The sequence below is a fragment of the Perca flavescens genome, chromosome 9, assembly GCF_004354835.1.
Source record: "Perca flavescens isolate YP-PL-M2 chromosome 9, PFLA_1.0, whole genome shotgun sequence".
NCBI classification, from domain to species: domain Eukaryota; kingdom Metazoa; phylum Chordata; class Actinopteri; order Perciformes; family Percidae; genus Perca; species Perca flavescens.
The window spans coordinates 12,365,745-12,392,393 of NC_041339.1; the positions used below are offsets into that span (position 1 = coordinate 12,365,745).

General features: G+C 43.7%; 1 protein-coding gene across 2 annotated transcripts in view; it reads left to right on the plus strand.

Moving 5' to 3' along the window:
• The window catches only part of LOC114560939 (cytochrome P450 2J1), a 36,791-nt gene that overhangs the window by 8,487 nt on the left and 1,655 nt on the right, over positions 1–26,649 (plus strand). For both annotated transcript variants that reach the window (XM_028586566.1, XM_028586567.1), the window contains 6 exons: positions 12,114–12,276; positions 12,418–12,567; positions 14,053–14,213; positions 17,469–17,645; positions 17,736–17,874; positions 18,072–18,259. In XM_028586566.1, the coding sequence (XP_028442367.1) occupies positions 12,114–12,276; positions 12,418–12,567; positions 14,053–14,213; positions 17,469–17,645; positions 17,736–17,874; positions 18,072–18,259 (978 nt within the window). The remainder of the gene's footprint in view (positions 1–12,113; positions 12,277–12,417; positions 12,568–14,052; positions 14,214–17,468; positions 17,646–17,735; positions 17,875–18,071; positions 18,260–26,649) is intronic.

Genomic DNA, 26,649 nt, shown 5'->3' on the forward strand with positions numbered 1-26,649 from the left:
TATCAGGACTGGCAGAGAGCCATGGTTCTTGGACACTTACAACAGTGCCCCTGTGAGTAATGCTCATGCCCTCTTCTTTTAGCTCTTGGCAAGCTCTACAGTTGTTTGCTTTACCATAGTCGCATAGTTACCACGAAATGAGGGGTATATGTGCTCGCATAGCAATTTGTCACTGCTTGTGGTTGCATGGACGGGAACCTTTTTGGCAGAACTTGCTGCAAGTCTGATTTTTCTACAATTGTGCCACAAATCAGAGGCACTTTGCTTTCTTGTTTCTAATTCTAATTGAGCTGCTTGGGCATCACTAACTTCAACGTATGCCTGGTAGAATGCCTTGCATGAGTTACAGCTAAGCTCATAATTGTGTGTCTGATGTGGCTGAAGAATCTTGTCATCAACTGCACTGTAACTAGTTCTAGGTTGTTCTGCTGATGGTGAGGCATTATAACACTTCCCGAGTAAAGTGTTCTTCAGGACAAAAAGTGGTTGGATGGGGGCTTTGTCCACACGGTCTCTGAAGTCTTTGTGTGACACATGATGTGGTGTATTTGGGAGTGGTTGACTGGCTACAGCCCTACAGTTAACACTGTATTGCTGTTCTGCCTTGTGGTGCCTGAAGTTAATCTGACTCGGACGTTTAGGCTCAAGGTTCTTTGATGTCCCTGCATTCCACCTGCGCTGCTCATCTGTACATGCAAGCCCTGTCTTTCCACCAATCGCTGCATTTTGCACCTGTAGTAATGGCATCAATACTGTCTTTGTTATTTATCCACTTACTATTAACATTACTATTAAGCAGGAACATAAGTATATCAAATTACAAGTGTAAAAGTACATTTAGTCAAGTACTGTGTTTATGTACTTTTTTATTTTTACCTTCCACAGAATAGCTGCTGCATGGCTACATGACTTCCCTAACCCGGCAATGCAAGAGCCGCTGACTGTCTCAATTACTCCACTTTCCCTCAGCATTACCCATGCTGTATGTTTAGCTTCATTGACACTCTGAATAGGCTTTACTGCTGCCTTCAAAAATATAAAGCCGCTGTGTTTCTTCAACAATACTGTACCTATTTTGTTACTATGCAAGTAAGTATATGCTTCTGTGCTTTTGTAATTACGCAATTCTTTGCCATCAACACCTTCAGAAAATAAAAGGTAATTAACGACGTCGATGTAGCTAACATCGGGCCATTGCTTCATGTCATCTAGCCACTCCGTCAGAAGGAATGGATGAGGGACTGTTACGGTCTTGTCGTCACGACTTGTTAAAACATTCATGGTGTGTATCCACCTCCGTTTTTTTGTCCATTTGTGCTTCATCCATGGAGAAGCACCGGCTTTTACAGCGAACAAGCTAGCAAGCTACAAGCTATCAAACGTACACAAGCTTCGAACCGGAGAAGGACAACCAACTTTCGGTTCATACCCGCTATGAATCATGGGTAAATTCGCTAACCCGGGAAAAGGTGGCTATGAGAAACCTATTAAATTGATAACCTTTTATATATGCATTTTAGTTATACGTAGGAATGGGCATCGAGAACCAATTCCTATTTGGAATCGTTTAAAAAAATTACGATTCCATCGTAATTGTTTCTTTATTGGAATCGTTTGGAGGATTTGGTTTCAAATATGATCATGGGTTCCAAATTTAACATGCGCAAGTTTTGGTTTCCGTAGCGGCTATGCGCTTGTTGTGTTGCAGCCTTGGAGCACAGTAAGCGGTGCTCTAGTGTGGCTTTATTTTACATTGAAAAAGCCCCGTCAAACTGCAACCCACCTTTGAATCAAAATAAAACGTTCCTCTTATTTGTGAAATAAGCATGTGACCCATTTCAACTCCACCCCTCAAAGAATTGGAATCAAAAGGAAGAATCGGAATTGGAATCTGAATCGTTAATATCCAAACGATGCCCAACCCTAGTTATGCCGATGCTAAGGGATTTGCTAAAGACTTAAACAAAAACTAAAAGCTGTGAAAGTTTTGAGACGATGTTTGGAAAATATTACAGGTGGTTGGATGTCAATATATTCATTAATGAGAAACGTGTTAAAATAATAATCTTAAAATTTGCATTAAATAGCCAACAGATCACTGATATTGATAAGGTATTTTCAAAGGATTTTTTTTCAATTCAGGGGAAAGTCCTCTGGCGCCACTTAGTGGGTCACGTCAGGGTCACCACTTTGTGCGTTTCAAAATCCACTAAGTAGGCAAGTAGAGGATTTAAAAGTTTAACAAGTATTTATTTAAGTAAAATCATAAGCGCATAAACGTGTACACGGGTCTGAGTTGAGCAGGCACACAGGCTTCTCTCATCAGACTGAATTTTCTGGCTTATACATGAATTCATATATCAGTCTCTAAGAGCATTTTGATTTGTTTATTAAAAGTTGGAGGAGTACCGTGGTTTAGACTTAGCGTCCCCTGGTTGGTGCACAGACTGGTCCCAGTCTTTTGGCACACGCCCTCTTAATTAGCTGTTAGGCAGACTTTAGCGATGCTGATGGTCAGAAAGAACAATGCGCCGCTGTTGCCTGTCACAGGTTGAGGAGTAACCTATTCTCATGGTCAAACTGATATTAACTTTGTTGCTGCACTCTTGTTGCTTTCTGACCACCGTCATACAGTGCTGCTGTACAACAGTACAACAGTATCCTTTTCTCATTTTGAATGACTAAGCTGTCACAGTGCTCTTCCACTAAACACACAACTATAATTCAACTATGATTTGTATCATCATAAAGCATAGCCAGCTTGACTGATTATTTTTATTTCTTACAGATCCCCCTTTTCACACCTCAGGTGTGAATACTACTAAGCTTAGGATTATATGGCCCTCAAACTGGTAAATAATTGTCCGCACTAGGGGAAGAAGAAGCAAGATTAATATAGCATAGCATTACATTGGTGATTCACTTCCTTCATTGTCCGAATCAGTCTCATCACCATCCTCCATCCCCAACAGGGGCATGGAGTAGGCTGGAGGAGCATCTTTCTGGGGATCTTTTTTGGTCAGAGCCACATCAATCCATCTGTTCACCAGAGTGCGACAACAAGGGATGCAACAGCATCCACAACACACCAATATGCCCACAAACACTGCCACGGACATAAGCATGGAGAGCACAATTGCTTTGTATTTGCCAAAAACGTCCTCCAGCCAACTGGTGATGAGGTTTTCAGCCACACCCAAGTTCTCTGCTAATTCATTGGCTAGAGAGATCAACCCCTCCAAGGCTCTAGTGATGCTACCATCCGGGGCAGTATTATTGGGAATAAATGTACAACAAGCATCTCCAAACATGTAGCACACACCCCCTTTTTCTGCCAACAACATGTCCTGTGCCACGAGTGAAGTGGCACAATGCCATGAGTGAGGGGGCGGCTAATTGTTCGGACACACCCCTCAGGCCATCCCTAGTCCGGTTCAAAAACCTCTGCTGGTTGTAGTATATATAATTTATCCAGTCCACATTCTTGTTTGTAGTTATCCAGGGCAGTATGGACTCAAAACCCTTTGCTATCTGATTCTGAGCTTTGAACTCCTCTGGTACACCCCTTGGTATTCCAATTGCATCTATATACACCCTAATATCTATAGACCCGAACGGGGTGCTTGGATCTCCCCATGTACCAAAACCCAAGTCAGTGTCTCTTTTAGCCCTCTTCAAGGAATGTTTGTGGTAGGTAGACTGTACTGTCTCCTCTAGCTTCCCTGCGCTAATAGGAAGCATGGTAATCGGCAGTAATAGGGACACTAAGGCGCAGGTTCCCCCCCATTTAGCAGGTAAGGATGGTCTAAGGCGGGGCTGTGTCCCACACATCCACCAGACATCAGCGAGTCCCTTACTCTGATTGTTAAACATCGACTGTGTGACATTGGGAAAGAACGAAGATGTGTTGTAGGTGTACATACAAAACTTCTTAGGTAGGTGTCCCACATTCATGGTAGAGCTGTTGGGTTGTGTGATGCATAGTTACCAGGGTAGGCGACCACTCCTGGAGGCGGTTGTATTGCACACACTCTGGGATACAGGAGAGACAGAGTCCTGCAGACATCACTTTCCATGGTCACGTCACTGTAAAGACTTAACATACAATTATAACCAATAAGGTCATCCACAGGTGAGAGTGGGAATGGTACTGTCCCCAAATGAGGTCTTGCTTTAGCACAGATAACACAGTCAGACATTTTATGCATTCTAGCAGTATATTTCATCATTTTGAGCCACGTGTTACCTGAGGGTGTGAAACCAGTTTCCATCTCCAACCTTTCCTCAATGGTAAAGTCCTCTAGGTTCAAATATTTCACTAATGGCCCTTTAGAGTCTTTCAGGACACCCATACTTGTGTTCATTGCGTCAACCTGGGCAGTAATGGATGTGGACGGTGTACTATTACTCCATGGGTCTGTGACTCAAATGATGAACTGTCCTAATGGATCTTTCCCTTCAGCATACAATCCCATAACCCTTGTGTGGTCCTTCGGGTCCTTGTGACCCAAAGGACAAAACAAGGGTTAATACAGCACCTTAGTGCTTGTTTGTACAACATTTTGGCCAGCTTAAACGGTGTTTAAATGTGCTCTAGAAACAAGCTTTCTTACTTACTTTACAAGAGACAGGGTTTAGAGAGCAATTCTCAACAAAATAAACGGAAGTACATAACCCTTGTGTTGTCCTTTGGGTCCCGGTGACCCGAAGGACAACACAAGGGGAAAAGTCTGTGTGATGTTAAAACCTGCCTTCAAAGGGGGGTGTTTTTAAATCCACATCCAAACACACAATGGTCCCACAAGGGCTCACCCACATCCAACTGCTGGTATGCATCCATCTCTGTTTCAAGTTGCGGTGAATTGGGCTTTAGGGCAGACAATGCCGCGTTCTGCCAGCAGATGCCGGGAAACCGGCATTTTCCGATCCATTAAATAACATAAGTCCCTGCATCCTCTGGTTTTGGATCCTTCAACATCACATATATAGGATTACATTTCTGTTCCTGGCATCGTCCTTCCTGCTTTCTACCTACACTCAGTCTGGATTTCAGGTCCCTATGTGTTATCGTAAGGTGCATTGTATCATATGGTTCACATCCCACATTTCCCCAATCTGAGCCTGTGTTAGCTATGGCACACTTCCAACTGCTACACCACTTGTCTGAGTTGGTCGTGACGCATATGTATATGACTTCCTCTCTTCTGTCTTTGGTGGTGCATGGCACTATGTCGCATAGGTCTAATAGGGCTGTGCTTGTGTGTCCCCTAATAAATGACAATGTGATCTGTGCCTTTGTTCTAGTCACCTGAACCTCCCTTCTTCCTCTGTCATATTTGGTATCTATGAACCAAAATAACAACATAACGAGGATGGCTGTAGATATTAGCATACCTACCCAGACCTTCCATGTGCATCCATAGTAGTATTTTTGTCTGGGTTCGCTCCCTTGGACTGATTGTGTGACTATTATTGCCACTGTTCATCACACCCCCAACCGGCCCGTCAGACACCGCCTACCAAGAGCCTGGGTCTGTCCGAGGTTTCTTCCCAAGAGGGAGTTTTTCCTCGCCACTGTCGCACTGCTTGCTCTTGAGGGAATTACTGTAATTGTTGGAATTGTTGGGGCTTTGTAAATTATAGTGTGGTCTCGACCTACTCTATCTGTAAAGTGTCTTGAGATAACCTATGTTATGATTTGATACTATAAATAAAATTGAATTGAATTGATTGCCTAAGTTTGAACGGGAGCGGCATTGTTGATCAAATCAGCTCTAACTTCCCTCAAATCACGGGAAGGTGTAGGTGCTGGGGCACAATGTGTCAGGTGGTGCCAAGCAGCTCCTGCCCGGCCTTTTACTTGGACAGAGTGTGAGGTAACCTCCTTCACTTCGTACAGTCCAAGCCACCTGGGCTCGGTCCACTTTCTCTTGTGGACTTTCACTCGCACCCAGTCACCTACCTTGACACTGCTCCGGGGCTCCTCTTCTCCCGGGGTCTGTGCTCTGGCGACCTGTTCAGATAAAACTGAAGTAAGACTGGTCAATGCCTTCATGTAGTCATCATATTCTTGTTTACACACATCCAGGGATGGCATATGACCTCCATCCCTGGGTGGGCCTGGCATTTTTCTTCCAGTCAGTAACTCATGAGGAGATAAGTGTGTGTCAGATCCTGGGGAAATGTGCATGGACATAAGAGCTAACGGCAGTGCTTCTACCCATGTTAGTTTTGTACCTTCACATGCTTTAGCGATTTTTCTTTTCAGTGTCTGGTTGGCCCTCTCCACTAATCCCTGTGATTGTGGATGATAAACTGACCCATATCTGTGTATGATCCCTAATGCCACTTCTACTTTCTGTAGATGTTTGTTAGCAAAATGAGATCCATTGTCTGATCTTATTGTGCGTGGTACGCCATATCTGGGTACTAGTTCATTTTTCAGCCATTTTACAACTGTCTGTGCTGTTTCATCTTTACTTGGTATCGCTTCAACCCATTTTGTGAATCTGTCAACCATTACAAGGAGATACCTTTTTCCCCCTACTCTGTTCTCTGGCCCCATATCTGTGAAATCTATGGTGATGTCTTGAAAGGGGGCTGTAGGCACAGGGAATTTTCCTGCTGGGGCCTTGAATGGTTTGTTGTTATTGTGTTTGTTGCATGTGTCACATTCTTCCACAAAGTTGGTGATGTCTGACATCCATGGGTGCCATCATAGTTCTTTCATGTTTGTAAAGGTTCTTCTGGTTCCCTCATGGGTGGGGCCGTGCATGGTTGGGAACAATAGTCGACATAGCTTTGCCGTCTTTATCCTTGCATGCTCCTTTCCTCTGCCATTCTGAATGTTCATATGATCCGGCCTCTTCTTGGATGTCTTTTATGTTTTCTGTGGTTAGTTCTGTTGGTCCTCCCTCTGGTTGCAGTGTCATTTGTTTGGGAGTGTACCTTCCAACTTCTTTGGCTCTTTGGTCTGCTGCTTCATTTCCTTTTGCCACCCTTGTGTCTGCTTTGTCATGTCCTTTGCACTTCATTATTGCCACTGCTGCTGGCGCTTTTACTGCTTCCAGTAGGGTTACCAGTTGATCCTTGTGCTTGACAGGAGTCTTGCTGGTGGTCAGGAAATTCCTCTTCTGCCATTGTGGTCCATCTATATGCACCGCTCCATGTGCGTATGCTGAGTCTGTGTAGATATTGACCCTTTTCCCTTCTGACCACTGCAGTGCTTTTGTGAGTGCCAATATTTCAGCCATTTGTGCTGATGCAGGTTGTGGTATTATTCCTGAGTCCACTTCGGTGTGTGTACCGTCTGCATGTTGTTCCATCACCGCATAAGCAGCCACATTTCCATTTTCTCCTTTGTAGCAGCATCCATCTGTGTACAGCCAATGTTGTGCATCTGGCAGAGGTTCGTTTTTCAGGTCTGGCCTGAGTTTCAGTTCTTGTGCTGCCACTTCTTCACAGCTGTGGGGTTTTCCGTGTCCCATTTTGTCTGCCAAATTGATGGCTGAGGTTACAAAAGTGATGTGGGGTTGTCTCAGCTCCTTCTGTATTTTCAGTTTTTTGTTCAGTACTGAACGTGAATGCATTGCTCTGATGTTTGTCCTTGTTCAATAGTGTCCAATTTTGAACTGTGGTAGGTTAGCACTAACCTATCTCCCCCTTTTTTCTGGAAAAGAGCGGCATGAACATGTCCGTTCTTGACAGAAACATCAAGATGCCAACATGGTCCAGCTCCTTGGGTGATTGGCGGGAGGTCATCCAGTAACCCCTCCAGATCTCTGTGTTTAAATGGCACATACACTCCAAAGTTGGTTGAGGGGTGTTCCATAATAGGGAAAGCTCCGGTCCCCCCTTTTTTGGGTCTGTCTCTAAGGTCATATTCTCTTCTTGCTTCATCCATGACCTTTGCTTCTCCTTCAAACACACCTTGCAGCTGCAGTTTCTGCATGGCTCCATCGTGTGGGGGACCCCTTTTGGTGAAGTGTTTTGTAATTCTGTGCTGCTTTTCATCTTCATCGTCAGTAGAGGATACGTCAGTTCCTGATTCCTTCAAGCTAACCGCTGAGGTGTGGCTGGAGAAGGTGTAGTCAGAGTGTTTGGAGACTTTATCTGAGGGGGCATACTCATTTACAAATGGATCAAAAGGAGGTGGTCTCACTTGCAGACCCCCTCTAGGAGTGCTCTGGGACCGAGGTTGGGGCAGGAGTTGAGGCATGGTTGTGATGGTGGCAGAGTTGGAGTGATGCAGTGGATGGTCCTGGGGGTCCTTGGCCTGATGGTGACTGTGTCCCAACCATGGATTCCCCCTTGAGATGGCTCATTTCTGCTCTGGTGTTTGGCATTTGATTTTCTAGTTTGTCAACTGTGTCAGTCAGGTCGGCTGTGCATTTCACCAGATTTGCCAGGTCGTTGTGTTGGGGGATGTCCAGATCCAGAACTCCTCCATTCACTTCCAGTACACCTCTCTTTACTTGTACCACAGGAGCTTGAACCACTGTTATAGCCTCGTAGGATGGAGGTGCTGTTGGTTGTGGAAGGGAAGGGTACATGCTGGCAGTGGCTGTGGTTGGGTTATTATTATTCTTTTCTGGTACTACTTCAGTTGTGCCACCAGATGTTGCCAATTTATCATTTTTCCTTTTCAGTTTACCCAGCAGTTCAGTCAGCCCCCTTGTGACCTCTTTCTCCACGGCTTTCTTTTGTTTACACCCCCATGCAGGCCCCCACCTACTACTCCCTTTTTCTTTCCATTCTGTGTCTGCCACTCGTGCCTGACTCTCTGCTCTGATATTCAAAGTTCTCAATACACACTCATCTCTCCCTATGTCTGCCAACAGTCCTTCCTTTTCCCACTTACAGAGTATCTTTTTCCCTGTCTCAACCCATTGTTTCTGCTGCCCCCCGGTGCTTTCTTCCCCAGTTTCACCAACAGAAAAGCTTTCAGTTCTTCCATTTCAGCACTGTATGCACAATCTTTCACTTCTTTATGCCATGATACAGTTCCCAACAGCACCCGAAACACACTATATATAAGAAACCGTATATATTTTCAACGAACAATTGTCTCTGCTTTTCAAAGTGTCAATTTGACTCTGTAACGTCAGTCTGTCTCTTGTCCTGCTGTATGTTGCTCTCAAAATCTGAGTCTAGCTCTAAACTCACTTTGTCACCACTACCTGTTACTGTTTCACTCTTTTCCTAAAGTATTCTCTCCTGTCCGTTCGGACACTTCACACAATGAACCTTCACTAGTAATTGTTTCTACTTCAAGCTGTGCCTTATTAATTTTATCCTCTTCACAGTATACCTCAAAATCAAACCGTGCTCTAGTAATTTTATTCTCTTCACAATATACTTTAAAATCTGCCTCCGTATCGAAATGTAAAACGTTTTCTGTCATTGCATTGAATTCACAACCATTGGCTTTTTACAGTATCTACTGTACCAACCAACCGACTGAGATTCCTCTAATTAAGTCAAATTAAACCAACTCTCCGATTTTTCTAACCAAGAGCTTTTTACGGTGAATTCACAATCATTGGCTTTTTACAGTATCTACCAACCAACCGATTGAATAACCAACCATTGGTTTTTTGCAGTATCTACCAACCAACCGACTGCGATTCCTCTAATTAAGTCAAATTAAACCAACTCTCCAATTTTTCTAACCAAGAGCTTTTTACGGTTTTATTTCACCCAATGTACTCAACTTTCCGACCAGTTGTAGATCAAAAGCTTTTTACGAGTCTCTTATAGCCAATTTATAGGTCTCGTCAGACCATTGAACCTTCGAAGGTTTACCTCTTTAATTTTAGTTTTGCCCAACTCTCCGGTTTCAATGAACCAAGAGCTTTTTACAGGTCTAATTTAGATTTAATTTTTGTCGCCCAACTCTCCGATCCCAGTGGACCAAGAGCTTTTTACAGGCTAATTTAGATTTATTTTTTGTTGCCCAACTCCCCGGTCATGGCGGACCAGGAGCTTTTTACAGGCTAATTTAGATTTATTTTTTGTTGCCCAACTCCACGGTCACAGTAGACCAGGAGCTTTTTACAGGCTTTCTTCTCACTCTGTTAACAGTTCTTATTTTGCAATTTCGTTTTACTGTTTAGTTTTCTTTTTATACTCTTAAGATTTCATTCAATTTACCAACGGCACTCTTGTTCTTCTTCACTCAAAAATGTGGTTATGCTCAATGTGCAGAAGTTAGATATTAACAGGTCTCTGCTTACCTTATTTTTGACAGCGCGCTGTTTTGAGTGAAGGAAAAACTGGAGTCCGTCCTGTCTGCTCAATTCAGGGGAAAGTCCTCTGGCGCCACTTAGTGGGTCACGTCAGGGTCACCACTTTGTGCGTTTCAAAATCCATTAAGTAGGCAAGGAGAGGATTTAAAAGTTTAACAAGTATTTATTTAAGTAAAATCATAAGAGCATAAACGTGTACACGGGTCCGAGTTGAGCAGGCACACAGGCTTCTCTCATCAGACTGAATTTTCTGGCTTATACATGAATTCATATATCAGTCTTTAAGAGCATTTTGATTTGTTTATTAAAAGTTGGAGGAGTACCGTGGTTTAGACTTAGCGTCCCCTGGTTGGTGCACAGACTGGTCCCAGTCTTTTGGCACACGTCCTCTTCATCAGCTGTTAGGCAGACTTTAGCTATGCTGATGGTCAGAAAGAACAATGCGCCGCTGTTGCCTGTCACAGGTTGAGGAGTAACTTATTCTCATGGTCAAACTGATATCAAACTAATATTAACTTTGTTGCTGCACTCTTGTTGCTTTCGGACCACCGTCATACAGTGCTGCTATACAACAGTACAACAGTATCCTTTTCTCGTTTTGCATGACTAAGCTGTCACAGTGCTCTTCCACTAAACACACAACTATAATTCAACTATGATTTGTATCCTCATAAAGCATAGCCAGCTTGACTGATTATTTTTATTTCAGACAGACATTCAGTGCGTCGTCATTTTTGGTGATTTTTGAGTTAAAAATAACAGTGATAAGTCTGTCTAAATTAGCTCTCCAACATACCCTGAAACTGAGTGAAATATAGGCTTTGACACTGAGCTATTGAAGGTAACATCCATGAAAACCGACGAATGTCAAACCTTAAACTAACTTCACCCCGGTTCTATAGAGAGGCTAGTAAAATGTGAACATTCACTGGCCGTTTGGCTGGTGGACAAAAAGTTAATTTTGCACCCTGTTTGCAACGTGTGACAGACTTGTTGCTCCTGCTGCGGTGCAAGAGTGCTCGTCACTAGACATCAGGTTCAGGTTACGTTATTACGTGGTACCTTTAGGTAGATTTGTTCTGCAGCAAGAACGTGGCATCCATTATGACACACAACTATAAAAAACATACTAAAAACCATGCTAAAAACTGATACAAGTACATACAATCTGATAAAAATTTTCAGGGAGCCACCAATCAGGACATCAGACAGAGAGGTACATATAAATAGGTGAAATAAAATCATTCAAATAAATGTTCTCAAATCAAGATAAAAGCAGGTTTAAACCCAAACTAAATAATGCTCCTGTCATAATTGTGCAAATGAGCTCAGTGATAGCAACAGGAACAAAGCTATTTGTTATCAGCACCTTGGGACTAAAAACCTCCGTCTGGAAGGAAGAAGCTTAAATTCGTCAAGAGTCGTCATTTAAAATAGAGGTAGCTATCCTCTGTAACTGTCTGGTATACAGGAACGCTGGGTAAAGTTCTGGCTCCCCAATCAGCCGACTGGACTGTTTAACTATTTAGTTTAAGGAATTTCTCTCCTTTAAGGATGCATGACTAAACTATGACCCCAAGGAACAGGACTGACTCAATAAAAGCACAATAAAACAGTGATTATGGTTCCAATTTTGTATTTCCAAATAAAGCTTTTCAAATCATCTGGTTAAAATTTCTAATGTTTCATACCTCAATAAAGCAGGGGTAAAAAAATATTGCAATGTCCGTTTTATTCCGATAACATGCAGCCCTAACAGAGTCACATCAGCCAGGTGCATGTTTCTGCAGTAGCCCTCTAAAACAAGACTGATTTAGTTGTTGTTGACATCCTCAGAATGTACACTAGTCTGCTTTCTGTATTCAGTTTGCAGAGAAATATGGAAACATTTTTAGCCTTCGACTTTTTGGTGGAAGGATTGTGGTCATCAATGGCTACAAGCTTGTGAGAGAGGCCCTGGTCCAAAGAGGAGAGGACTACATGGATCGCCCTGCCATACCATTGTTTCACGCATTAGTTGGAAATAAAGGTAATGTATTGCATTTTGTTCAAAAAGTTTTTTTTTTGGCATCAGACCGACACCATTTCAGGCATATTAGCATTTAGCTAGTTGTTAGTTGAACCTATTTCCAATTACTTTCAGTCCAATGTTATTTTGTGTTTCCAATAGGTCTGTTGATATCAAATGGATATCCATGGAAGGAGCAGAGAAGATTTGCTCTTCGTACACTCAGAAACTTTGGTGTGGGCAAGAAGTCGCTGGAGCCGTCCATCCAGCAGGAGTGCCATTTTCTCACTGAGGCATATGCCCTTCAGCAAGGCACTGAATATATTTTACTTTTCATCAAACTACTACTAGCTACTAATCAGCTAATTCTTCATATACCATGGTCTGGGTGAATACTCAATTCTGATTGGCTGCAAGGTGTCCATAAAAAGTGATATAAGACACAGTACTAAGAAGTTCACTTTAAATTGACATAAATGCACTAAATTGAATTGAATAATTGTTTTACACTGATATGTCTTGATATGACAAGTGACCATGGTATAAGCATGTAATGCCCTTCAAGGTGTCCATTATCAGGCGATTAATGGCCTTCACGTTCATTAATTCATGATAATAGACACCTCTTCTTGCATTAACCCTTGCTTTATCTACGTATATCGACAACGTTTCATTTCTGGGATTGTTCAGGTGCCGCTGGAAATTCCGCCAGATGTCCATCACCTTCCACTTTCTTTGTGTTAGCCTTCTAAACTCCGGTCGATTCATGAGGACTACAGTTAACTGCTCCTCAGATCTATCTATCTATCTATCCAATCTGAGTTTTCTGTTACACGACTACAACAACTTTTGAACGTTCACATGTTCCACCAAAACAAGTTCCTTCACGAGGCTATTATGCAGCGGCATGGTTGCTTCGTCCGGTGCTTAGACAATTGTGATTAGTTTAAAGAAATGCCAATAAACCAGAGCACGTTTTTCTCTCATCCCGGAATGCTGTGTGGAGGGTCTGGCAATGCGATGTAACCCTATAACTAGTTATTAAAGGGCAATACGCTGTTTTTTTTGTATTCTTGAATAAAATGCAACTCAAAGTGCTTTACAGTATGGCATTGAAAATACAGAAAAATAATAAATAAGGGTATAAAAACATAATAAAACATCAAATAAAAAGGAGATAAAAGTAGTATAAATGATAAGAAGATATAAAAGCTTACTACAATAACTAAAAGTAGAAGTAGCCTAGTACTATGACATACAAAAAAGTCTTCTGTTTATTGAAGTAAAATTTTAAAAGTGTTATCATCAAAATATTGGTATATTACTACTTTAAGTACTTCGAGTAAGAGAAAAGTACTCATTACGCAGAATGGCATGGTTTCAGACCTGTAGAAATAATTTATTCTGGTTTATTCTATGAACATGTGATTTCTCTTTAGCCTTGCAACACAGAACCATGCACCCCCAGCCCAGAGCATTGGACCATGCACCTTGAGGCCGTTACACACAGGGGTCGTGACAAATAAGCAATGCGAAATAATTGCTACTATATACTATTCACACCTTCTTCTTTTAATTCCCGCCACATAATATTCACGTTTTGTGTGAAAGGACTTGTGACAAAAACAGTTAGAAAAAATATATTGATGTGCAATTTAATCGCACAAAAAACATCCCTGGTGTGTAAAGGCCTATAGATCATGGGCATGTGACTCTTTATTTCCCTGCTTCATTATCGAAAGGACTTGTCCTTTTCTGTTCTGTGTTTCTCATCTCCATTTCCTCTTTATTTAACAGGCAAGCCTTTTAATGCCCAGTCACTGATAAACAGTGCTGTGTCCAACATCATCTGCTGCCTGGTGTTTGGGGATCGCTTTGAGTACACTGACAAGCAGCACCAAATGATTCTTCAGAACTTCAATGAGTTACTGTACTTGGAGGGAGGTTTATGGGCACAGGTGAGCCTCCTTTGTAAACAAGATGCAGCACGCGGTAATCTTTTCTTTTTTTAAATCAGGATTTATCCAGTCAGACCCCATAAGTCAAAAGTTTATGGCATTAACTAAAGAAACCTAAAAAGCCACTATATGAGAAACTGTGACACAAATGTGTGAGCATTAGTGGAAGAAGTACTCCGATCCTTTTCTAAAGTAAAATTATTAGGGGTGTGATGAGATATCGCAAGATTAAATGTGACAAGATTTCTTGTCGAGGTTAAAAGTTTCTTGCGGTATCATAGTGCGTTCCATTTGTACTAGGAACTCGGATTTTCTCTTAATGCATCCATGGGAAGATCGAGCTCCATGACTGCTTTATGCGCTTTTGAGCAACTCTCATTGGAATGAATGGGGCTTTGCGCTGAACGCTATATCCAATTCTCTTAATACATCCCATAATGTTGTCAGACACTTAGAATGTGAAACAATCTGACCCTCTCGGTGGCAAAAACAGCACTTTTAGTGGACGAAATTGACAATGCACATTAGCCCAACAGGATTACATTGCAGCCCTCTCACTAAATACTGGACCAATTTCAAAGATTGTTTTTCCCATTAGTCACTTACACACAAAAGCATGAAAATAGGGTCCAGGTTGAGAAAAAAAAGAGGTTATCCTTTAAGTAAAAGATCCAAGTACTTCTTCCACCACTGCTTACCAGTCAATACAATGATCTACAGAACATTGGCCTATATGTTTTGTTTTACTGCTGACAGTCATATAAACCTCTCTTTGAGTGCCTAATGTTGAGAAAAGAGCTTTGACAAGACCTAGATAAATAAATAAAATAGTAATGATTAAAAAAAACTAGAACTGCAAGCAGTTATGACGGGGTCCAAGCCTCCCCGGTGCAAATCGGCCCTGGAGCGAGTCGGCCCTGACGACCCGCGGAGCTCGCGAAATCAGAACCCGAAGAGCTACAGTGGCGTGGCAAACATCAGGGAATATCGCAATGTTGGGGCTGCAAGGTCTGTCGTAAATCGCAATTGCAAATTTACATTTACATTAATTGAGTTAAAGGCCAAAACGGGTCTACATTGATTATAGCGCCAATCTTCGAGTTAAATCGGCGAGTGCAAAAGGAATGGGACTCTATGGAGCTAGACTGCTAAATTTGTCTCTTTCGCCTGATTGCCATTGAGAAATCTCAGATTTGATTGTAGTTCAATATGGATTATAGGTCAAAAGTTGAATGAACGAGTACTTACGTCCGTTCGATTTCTTCCAGGTTGAGTCGTTGTTGCCCATAACATGCTAGCATTCTGCTAACGAATGCTGATTGGTCAGTGAAGGACTGATTACGACCAGAGATCCCACACCATCCGAAGCGGAACCAGAATGTCAGAGTGAATATTTCGGCGTGGTCTTTAAAACATTAGCAAACCTCATACTAGCACGTGTATTGACAGGGGAGCCTAACCTGTCAGCTGTGCTGTCGATGCCTTGAGAGAACAAAGGAAGTGACCCAGAGCTTGCCGTAAAGCAGTATCTCTGGCCGTATGATGTGCATGACGTCATTGACATTTTAAAAGGCTTTTTAGAACAACAAAGTGACTTTAAAATTTAACACCCAGCAGTGTGTATTTTCTTTGCCTCCCCTTTCAAATGCAACATTCAAATTACTAGACAAAAAATTATATCCTGAGATAATTTTGAGGGATATAGCTCCACATAGAGTCCCATCCATTCTGCACTCGCCCGTGAGCACCCTATAGTGGAACCAGAGTGGAACTGCAACCAGTTCAGAAGCCGGAAGTATCGAGAGAGCGGAACTTCTTCCTTATTAGAAATTCTTTGGTACAAATTTTGCCTTTATAGCATTTACTGTGGCTGAGAAATTGCAATTGCAAGTCTTCCCCATTCACATGCATTGAGTTATTAGCAACACATTTCTACGTTGATTATAGCGCCCCCTAATGGCTGATTTTGGTCAAATTTGGTACAAATGCTCAGAATCGGATGACAATCAATCATCTAAAGTTTTGCACTGATGGCCTTTCATTTGGCCGAGATATACTAAAGTTTGTGTTTTGTAGCTAGCTACAAAATGTGTTTGCTTGTAAATTGTGCATAGTTTAACCTAGCAAAAGTCTTTTGGTCAATTCCATCTGGAGATGCTATGTGCAAAGTTTCATGCAGATCAGATGCTTGGCCTAGGAGGAGTTCAAAAAGTTGGTTTTGCAAATTGTGCGATATTGCGGAAAACTCATTTAGGGGAAATGGGCGTGGCCTATATCAGGAGATTCAGCTGAATTCAAGGAGTGCATTGATGAATGTTTTTTTGAATGTGCGATGTACAGTTTGGGAGTTATAGGGCCAAAAAAAAAAAGCATCGCACATATCCCAGCATCAAAACTGATGAGGGACACATAGCCTATATTCATTTATTTACAGTGCTATCTTCCGCTACATCATTATAAATACAGAAAAACTGTTCTTCAGCCAGGACAACAACTCAGTTTCCTGAATGAAAGCGGTCAATCAAGGTAAACTAAGGAGGGCTGTGGGTGGGTGACCAATCAGAGGAGGGCCAGTGCCTCCTTGGTTTCCGCCCCCAAAATGTAAAAAGTCAGTTACACGCGGGAGTGCAGAAATCAACTTCGCGAGCAGAGTTTACCTGTGAGAATGTGATGCCCTCCACCGCTCGCCCAGCAGACACTTGCTGGCGCGTGGTGGCTGCTTTCTGTGCGTGCTGCCTGGTTTTATACACGCAGGTGACATTCTTTCCCTCTCCTTACGTTAAGTTTTACACTCACAGCTGCCCGCTCACTCTTGATTGTTGAATTAGTGTGCGAAGAGTGATATCTGCATGTGTTCAATATGATGATCAGCGAGGTTAGGAACATTGGAGAAAATTTTAGATATGAATTTCTCGTCGTCCCAAGTGATGTCCCTGTGCACAATAATAGCAGCCCCTCTAGCCCTCTACAAAAACCTTGATTAAAAAAAAGTGACCCATCCATGGTTTCTTAATGCGAGAGATGTCCGAGGTACATGTTTCTTGTAAAAAAACTAATTTCTCCTTTAAGTTCCTGTAGGTGTGAAATTACCTTGTTGGCCTTGGCAGCATTGTTCATCCCCTTCACAGTATATCCAACAACTCAGCCCTCCTTAGCAGCAATTTGCATACAAATAAAAATGTATATTATACACATCTGCATGTATGTGAAACAAAATTGTTTGATTCACAAATGATCTGGTACTTCATGCTCTAGGTTTATAACATGTTACCCTGGCTGATGAAGTGGCTGCCTGGACCTCACCAGAAGATATTCATACTGACACAAAATATAATTGACTTCATACAAATCAAGATCCAAGAACACAAAGAAAGCTTTGACCCCTCATCCCAAAGAGACTACATCGACTGCTTCCTCACAGAGATGGGAGAGGTGATTGTTTTTATGCGTCTGTATTGTGTTCTCTGTATTTAATGAAATATGTCAACTGATACTAGAAATTATTTCTTGGGTTATTGATAGATGAAGGACGAAGATTCTGGTTTTGACTTAAATAATTTAAGGATCTGCACTCTGGACCTGTTTGGTGCTGGAACTGAAACCACTGCCACTACTTTACACTGGGGACTGCTGTACATGATCTACTACCCTCACATACAAGGTGTGTATGAGTAATATCTGTCCCACTCCATTCCTGCATGGTTTGTACGTGGCTTGCCTCGACTGCTGTCAAAGGTCTTTCACAGGTCAGACCTGCATTGGGAGAGTAAGTGTGGGGGATGTGCTGCACATCATTTTCCCCTCAGTCGTCTATGTGGTGCACAGACTCACATGGTTTCCTGTTTTCACTGTGTGCAGAGAGAGTCCAGGCTGAGATAGATACTGTTGTTGGCTCATCCAGACAGCCCTCTATGACGGACAAAGAAAAGATGCCATATACTGATGCAGTCATCCATGAAATCCAGAGAATGGCCAACATCGTTCCCCTAAATGTGGCCCGCATGACAAGCAAAGACACTGTGCTCGACAAGTACACAATCCCAAAGGTACAAATGATAAATAATATTTTTATGTGAGCATTTTAACTATTTTTCATTTTCTAAGTTGGATTTTCTGGCAGCATAACTTGAATGTGTTGTTTCTTGGCAATCAACTCAAAACACATTTCCCCCAAACACGCAAACCATTGCGGTTTAACTATGTAAAGATAACTTTAATAAAAAAGTAAATCTGCAAGTAGATGTATTGATATGAACTGAAAAATCGAGAAATGCTCCTGATCCATGTTGAATTAATTTTTGATAATAGAAATCTTGATTGGGAATCAAATTAATAAAGAAAGTTACTTTATGAACTTTACTTTAAGATTTGTATTAGTTTATTATTTATTTACTGTAAACAAAAGAAGAAAAAAGAAAAAAAAGAAGGGTACTAAACAACAGTCAGGAACTTGTTTATTGTTAAGGCCATGGTCAAAACTAAAGATTTAATAATAATGTATTAACTATAACAATAACTTATTCATTTTTCAATTTATTCAAAAACCCCAATGAATAAGCTAGACAGAGATGGAGTGACCCTGCCCGGAGGAAGCCCGGGGCCCCCGTCTGGAGCCAGGCCCAGACGGCGGGCTCGTCGGTGAGCGCCTGGTGGCCGGGTTTGCCACGGAGCCCGGCCGGGCACAGCCCGAACAAGCTACGTGGCTACCATCTCTCCAGCCCATGGGCCCACCACCTGTGGGAGGAACCGTTGGGGTCGGGTGCGATGCCACATGGGTGGCAGTGAAGGTCAGGGGCTTCGACGGACCAGACCCGGGCGGCAGATGCTGGCTCTGGGGACGTGGAACGTCACCTCTCTGTGGGGGAAGGAGCCGGAACTGGTGCGGGGAGGTGGGCGCTACGGTTAGATCTGGTGGGGCTTACCTCACGCACAGTTTTGGTTCTGGAACCGTACTCCTGGATAGGGGTTGGACTCTTTTCTTCTCCGGAGTTGCCCAGGGTGTGAGGCGCCCGGGCGGGTGTGGGGATACTCACAAGCCCCGGCTGAGCGCCGCTGTGTTGGAGTTTACCCGGTGGACAAGAGGGTCGCCTCCCTACGCCTGCGGGTTGTGGGGGGGAAAACTCTGTTGTTTGTGCATATGCACCTAACAGGAGTTCGGAGTATTCTGCCTTCTTGGAGACCTTGACTGGAGTCCTGCATGGGGCTCCAGTGGGGGACTCCATTGTTCTGCTGGGGACTTCAACGCACACGTGGGCAATGATGGAGACACCTGGAGAGGCGTGATTGGGAGGAACGGCCTCCCTGATCTAAACCAGAGTGGTTGTTTGTTGTTGGACTTCTGTGCTAGTCATGGATTGTCTATAACGAACACCATGTTCGAACATAGGGATGCTCATAAGTGTACCTGGTACCAGAGCACCCTAGGCCAAGGTCAATGATCAATTTCATAATCGTTTCATCTGATCTGAGGCCGTATGTTTTGGACACTCGGGTGAAGAGAGGGGCAGAGCTGTCAACCGATCACCATCTGGTGGTGAGTTGGGTCAGAGGGTGGGGAAGACTCTGGACAGACCTGGTAAGCCCAAAGGTGTAGTGCGGGTAAATTGGGAGCGTCTGGAGGAGGCCCCTGTCCGACAGACTTTCAACTCACACCTCGGCGGAGCTTTTCGTGCATCCCTGTGGAGGCTGGGGCATTGAACCCGAGTGGACAATGTTCAAAGTTTCCATTGCTGAAGCTGCGGCGAGGAGCTGTGGTCTTAGGGTCTTAGGTGCCTCAAGGGGCGGTAACCCACGAACACCGTGGTGGACACCGGTGGTCAGGGAAGCCGTCCGACTGAAGGAGTCTTTCCGGGATATGTTATCCCGGAGGACTCCGGAGGCAGTTGCAGGGTACCGAAGGGCCCGAAGGGCTGCAGCCTCTGCCGTGAAAGAGGCAAAGCAGCGGGTGTGGGAGAAGTTTGGAGAAGACATGGAGAAGGACTTTCGGTCGGCACCAAAGTGCTTCTGGAGGGGGAAGCGGGGAACCATCCAAGCTGTGTACAGTAAGGATGGGACACTGTTGACCTCAACTGAGGAGGTAATAGGGCGGTGGAAGGAGCACTTTGAGGAACTCCTGAATCCGACTAATACGCCCTCTATGTTAGAGGCAGAGCTGGAGGATAATGGGGGATTGTCGTCGATTTCCCAGGCGGAAGTCACTGATGTAGTCAAATAACTACACAGTGGCAAAGCCCCGGGGATTGATGAGATCCGTCCAGAAATGCTCAAGGCTCTGGGTGTGGAGGGGCTGTCCTGGTTGACACGCCTCTTCAACATTGCGTGGAAGTCTGGGGACGGTGCCAAAGGAGTGGCAGACTGGGGTGGTGGTTCTCCTTTTTAAAAAGGGGGACCAGAGGGTGTGTGCCAATTATAGGGGTATCACACTTCTCAGCCTCCCTGGTAAAGTCTACTCCAAGGTGCTGGAAAGGAGGGTTCGGCCGATAGTCGAACCTCGGGTTGAGGAGGAACAATGCGGATTCCGTCCTGGTCGTGGAACAACGGACCAGCTCTTCACTCTCGCAAGGATCCTGGAGGGAGCCTGGGAGTATGCCCAACCGCTCTACATGTGTTTTGTGGATTTGGAGAAGACGTATGACCGGGTCCCCCGGGAGATACTGTGGGAGGTGCTGCGGGAGTATGGGGTGAGGGGGTCTCTACTCAGGGCCATCCAATCTCTGTATGACCAAAGTGAGAGCTGTGTCCGGGTTCTCGGTAGTAAGTCGGACTCGTTTCAGGTGAGGGTTGGCCTCCGCCAGGGCTGCGCTTTGTCACCAATCCTGTTTGTAATATTTATGGACAGGATATCGAGGCGTAGTCGGGGTGGGGAGGGGTTGCAGTTTGGTGGGCTGGGGATCTCATCGCGGCTCTTTGCAGATGATGTTGTCCTGATGGCATCATCGGCCTGCAACCTTCAGCACTCACTGGATCGGTTCGCAACCGAGTGTGAAGCGGTTGGGATGAGGATCAGCACCTCTAAATCTGAGGCCATGGTTCTCAGCAGGAAACCGATGGAATGCCTTCTCCAGGTAGGGAATGAGTCCTTACCCCAAGTGAAGGAGTTCAAGTACCTTGGGGTTTTGTTCGCGAGTGAGGGGACAATGGAGCGGGAGATTGGTCGGAGAATCGGCGCAGCGGGTGCGGTGTTGCATTCAATCTATCGCACCGTTAGATTTAAAAGAGAGCTTAGCCAGAAGGCAAAGCTCTCGATCTACCGGTCAGTTTTCGTTCCTACCCTCACCTATGGGCATGAAGGCTGGGTCATGACCGAAAGAACGAGATCCAGGGTACAAGCGGCCGAAATGGGTTTCCTCAGGAGGGTGGCTGGCGTCTCCCTTAGAGATAGGGTGAGAAGCTCAGTCATCCGTGAGGAGCTCGGAGTAGAGCCGCTGCTCCTTTGCGTCGAAAGGAGCCAGTTGAGGTGGTTTGGGCATCTGGTAAGGATGCCCCCTGGGCGCCTCCCTAGGGAGGTGTTCCAGGCACGTCCAGCTGGGAGGAGGCCCCGGGGAAGACCCAGGACTAGGTGGAGGGATTATATCTCCAACCTGGCCTGGGGAACGCTCGGGATCCCCAGTCGGAGCTGGTTAATGTTGCTCGGGAAAGGGAAGTTTGGGGTCCCCTGCTGGAGCTGCTCCCCCCGCGACCCGACACCGGATAAGCGGACGAAGATGGATGGATGGATGGATGGAATAACTTATTTCACCAGTAAATTGCTGTTGAACTACAAAAACAACCACCAGATGGGAAAATGGTAATTTACAATTACTGTGAATGCACCACGAGGCTACCTGTTTTAAGTGAACACACCGTCTGGGTTGTTTAATTCTGACAACTGCAGCTGATGCGCTGCAGAGCAGACTATTACGTCCTGGTGTTGGAATCCTCTACAGTGAAATACACTCACACTTTACACTGTTTAACGTTAGCAGTCAGCATTTTAATCGTGTTTAATCCACCTGCTAGCTAAAGGTAGGCTAACGTTACCTGCTGTCAGGTGTATTGTATATTCAGGCACCGAAATTTTCTTTCTTATTCGGTCTCGTTACTACCGTTTAGGTCGGTACGTTTCGGTACCCAACCCTACTTACCAGAGTAAGTCAATATAGTGTGCAGTAACTCTAAATAATTTTGATTACTCACTGATAGGGCTGAACGATTAATTGCATTTGCGATAATATCGCGATATGTTAAAACGCGATTTCCTAATCACAAAGGCTGCGATTTGGTCTCGATTTGGTGACTCGCGAGAGCAAATCAGTCTGCACTCTGCAGAGAAAGCACGCTAACGCTACACCGTACCTTGAGCTGATCTCTGTCATTCAAACAATTCTGAGTTGAAGTTTAAATCTTTTACAGCTATTTTAATAAAATGAAGGGTTTTGTTCGGGCTCGAGTCCATACATGCAGTTAATGGATACAGGCACACAGAACTGAAGGCTCGGTTGGCAACGAGCTAGCGCTGATTAGCGGTTAGCTCCGGTTAGCGGTTAGCTCCGTTATAAAGATATGGGTGGAGGAGCTGCCACTGAGAGGGGTATCAATCTGATAAATGACGGTTCGGGGAGCTTTCACAGCCGCGTGGCCGCGGTATTTCAACGGTTTTATTAGTACAGTTAATCCCACGGCAAGACCACCAGCAGCTAACGTAACGATAGCCGCTCTGAGCTAGTGCAACGTTGACGGTGTCATGCACACGGCACGCAACTTCACGAGGGGGAGGGGCTGGAGGCAGCTCCTCTCAGTGCACTGTAAAGAACTACTTGCGTGTGTGTGTGTGTGTGTGTGTATGTATATGTGTGTATATATATATATATATATATATATATATATATATATATATATATATATATATATATATAAACTATATTTTTACTTATTTAACTGTCTAGTGTGTAATTGTGTGTTGTTCATACTATACAATGATTTATTGTTTGTCTTTGTTGAATAATACAGAAGACAGAGCTTAAAATAATAATCGAATATTGAATCGCAATCGCAATATTTGGGGAAAAAATCTCAATTAGATTATTTTCAAAAATCATTCAGCCCTACTCACTGATGTCCAGTTGATGACAAAGTTTGCACTTTGGTCGGCGAGTAGCACTGTCCAAAATAGTGCTTTGCCTGAGCCCACTAGCATCAACCTGAGTCACGTTAACTGTACTATGATTAGCTCGTAGGTGGTAGCTCAAGCTTGCATGCTTCGATGATATTTTAATTCGGCTTTACACAATGTGATTGTGCATATGGCTTTCGATTTGTCTATGAGCCGTACGGGAGTTTTGGAAAATAAAAAGTGCCATTCAGAATTGTGTTGCTGCTGCATTTCTCCATCATGCATGCAGCCAGCAGCAGGAGGATGTGATACGAGGCAGTATGGCAGTTTGATAATAAGTAAATATATTATACAGTGGGGGAAATAAGTATTTGACCCCTTGCTGATTTTGCAGGTTTGCCCACTTACAAAGAATGCAAAAATCTACAATTTTAATCATATGTACATTCTAACAGTGAAAGACAGAATCCCAAAGAAAATTCCAGAAAATCACATCATATGAATTTATTAAAATTGATAACCATCTGATGAGGAAAAACAAGTATTTGACCCCCTGGACAAACAGCAAGTATTCTGGCTCCTACAAGCCAGTTAGTCTTTCTTTAAGACATAGCCCCAATCCGAACCAATTATCTACATCAAATATACCTGCCTCACCTCATTACCTGTATAAAAGACACCTGTGAACACCCAAACAACCAGCATCCAACATCACTACCATGGGCAAGATCAAAGAGCTTTCTACGGACATCAGGGACAAGATTGTTGATCTGCACAAGGCTGGGATGGGCTACAAGAGAATCGGAAAGCAACTTGGAGAGAAAAGATCAACTGTCGGTGCAGTTATCAGGAAATGGAAGAAGCACCACACCGCCAACCTCCCTCGGTCTGGGCCTCCACACAAGATCTTGCCTCGTGGGGTGTCCCTGATCATGCGAACGGTGAGGAATCATCCCAAAACCACAAGGGGGGAACTGATGAATCAACTGAAGGCAGCTGGGACCAGAGTTACAAAAGAAACGGTTGGTAACACACTACACCGTCATGGATTGAAATCCTGCAGCGCACGCAAGGTCCCCCTGCTCAAGAAGAAACATGTACAGGCCCGCATGAAGTTCGCCATTCACCACCTGGACGACTCAGAAGAGGCCTGGAAGAAGGTGATGTGGTCAGATGAGACCAAAATAGAACTTTTTGGCCTCAACTCAACTCGTCGTGTTTGGAGGGCAAAGAACACCGAGTACAACCCAAAGAACACCATCCCCACCGTCAAGCATGGTGGTGGCAACATCATGCTTTGGGGGTGTTTTTCAGCCAAGGGGACGGGACAACTCCATCGTATTGAGGGGAGGATGGACGGGGCCATGTATCGTGGAATTCTGGACCGACATCTCCTTCCCTCAGTGAGAGAGCTGAAGATGGGTCGAGGATGGGTGTTTCAGCACGACAACGACCCTAAGCACACCGCCAAAGCAACAAAAGAGTGGCTGAAGAAGAAGCACATCAAGGTTCTGGAGTGGCCTAGCCAGTCTCCAGACCTGAATCTGATTGAAAATCTTTGGAGGGAGCTTAAAATTCGAGAACCTGAATGATTTGGAGGCTGTCTGCAGGGAGGAGTGGGCCAACATCCCTGCCGAAATGTGCACAAACTTTGTCACCAACTATAAAAACCGTTTGACATCTGTGCTGGCCAATAATGGCTTTTCTACAAAATATTAACATGGTGTTTGTCCAGGGGGTCAAATACTTGTTTTTCCTCATCAGATGTTTATCAATTTTAATAAATTCATATGATGTGATTTTCTGTAATTTTCTTTGGGATTCTGTCTTTCACTGTTAGAATGTACATATGATTAAAATTGTAGATTTTTGCATTCTTTGTAAGTGGGCAAACCTGCAAAATCAGCAAGGGGTCAAATACTTATTTCCCCCACTGTATATATATTAGAAATATATTACTAACATTGGAAAAAAAATACCCTTTTCCCATCTGGTGGTTGTTTTTGTCGTTCAACAGCAATTTACAGGTGAAATAAGTTATTGTTATAGTTATTACATTATTATTAAATCTTTAATTTTGACCATGGGCTTAAAGGAACACGCCAACTTATTGGGAATTTAGCTTATTCACCGTCAGCCCCAGAGTAAGACAAGTCGATATCTTCTCATCTCCGTGCGTGCTGTTACGCTGCCTGACAGTTCCAGCATTAGCTTAGCCCAGCACAGATCCTGCAGGTAACTGGTTCCAACTAGCTTACTGCTCCGAATTGTGACAAAAGTGACAAAATAACGGCAACATGTTCCTATTTACATGTTGTGATTTGTATAGTCACAGCGTGTACAAAAAACAACGTAACATGAGACACAGCCATCTTCTAACAGTAAACAAACCGGGAACTATATTCTCAGACAGGCTTGCTGCGAGCATATCACTTCAGTGAGAATCTACAATGTAAATAGTCATGAAAATAAAGGAAACACATTGAATGAGAAGGTGTATCCAAACTTTTGGCCTGTACTGTGTGTGTGTGTGTGTGTGTGTGTGTGTGTGTGTGTGTGTGTGTGTGTGTGTGTGTATGTGTATGTGTGTATGTATGTATTAGGGCTGTCAAAATTAACGCGTTCATTTTTGCGTTAATCTTTTAATATTTAACTCGTTAAAAAAAATTTAATTTTACACAGCTGTGTTTGTTTACTTCATGTGGCGGCTGAGAAACGTAATACGTCTCCATAACACCAGGCAGCGCTACTCTGTATTGTTGCCCAAGTAATGAAAACCGGCAGCTGATTGGACGAACGCGTCACATGGATTTGTTTTCTCCGGAAATCCAAAGCCAGACTGTCATGGCGGCCGTTCAGAATACGATCTCATATTGTACTAAAATAGTTCACTGAAACATGTTTCTGAAAACATTTTAAGCGAGAAATAGGCCGTGCAGTTGCTGAATCTGTTTTCATTTCAGCTCAACAAAGGTCAGTTTAGAAGATTTTCGTCAGATTTTGAGAGACTCTAGTCACCTCATTCCGCTCGCCATTTACGGGTGAGTCCCGACTGCCCTGCCGCCGACTGAACTCTCGGCTCGTTGGAGATGAACTGCGCCTCGCCTGTAAAGTAGACGAGAGCAGGCGACAGCAGCCGGGGACGGTGACAACAATCTGCTATCAAGTCAGACAGTTTCTAGTCGTTTCCAGCAGCCTTCAGCAGGACTAAATAAGCCAAATTGTTGCTGCTGTTGTTCTGAAAGATATTAAACATTCTGAACTTAGCAGAACCTTTCCTTGTTTGGTTTTTTCTTCATATTTGCAAAGTTAAGTGATTTAGCATTTAAATATCCATTATTATAA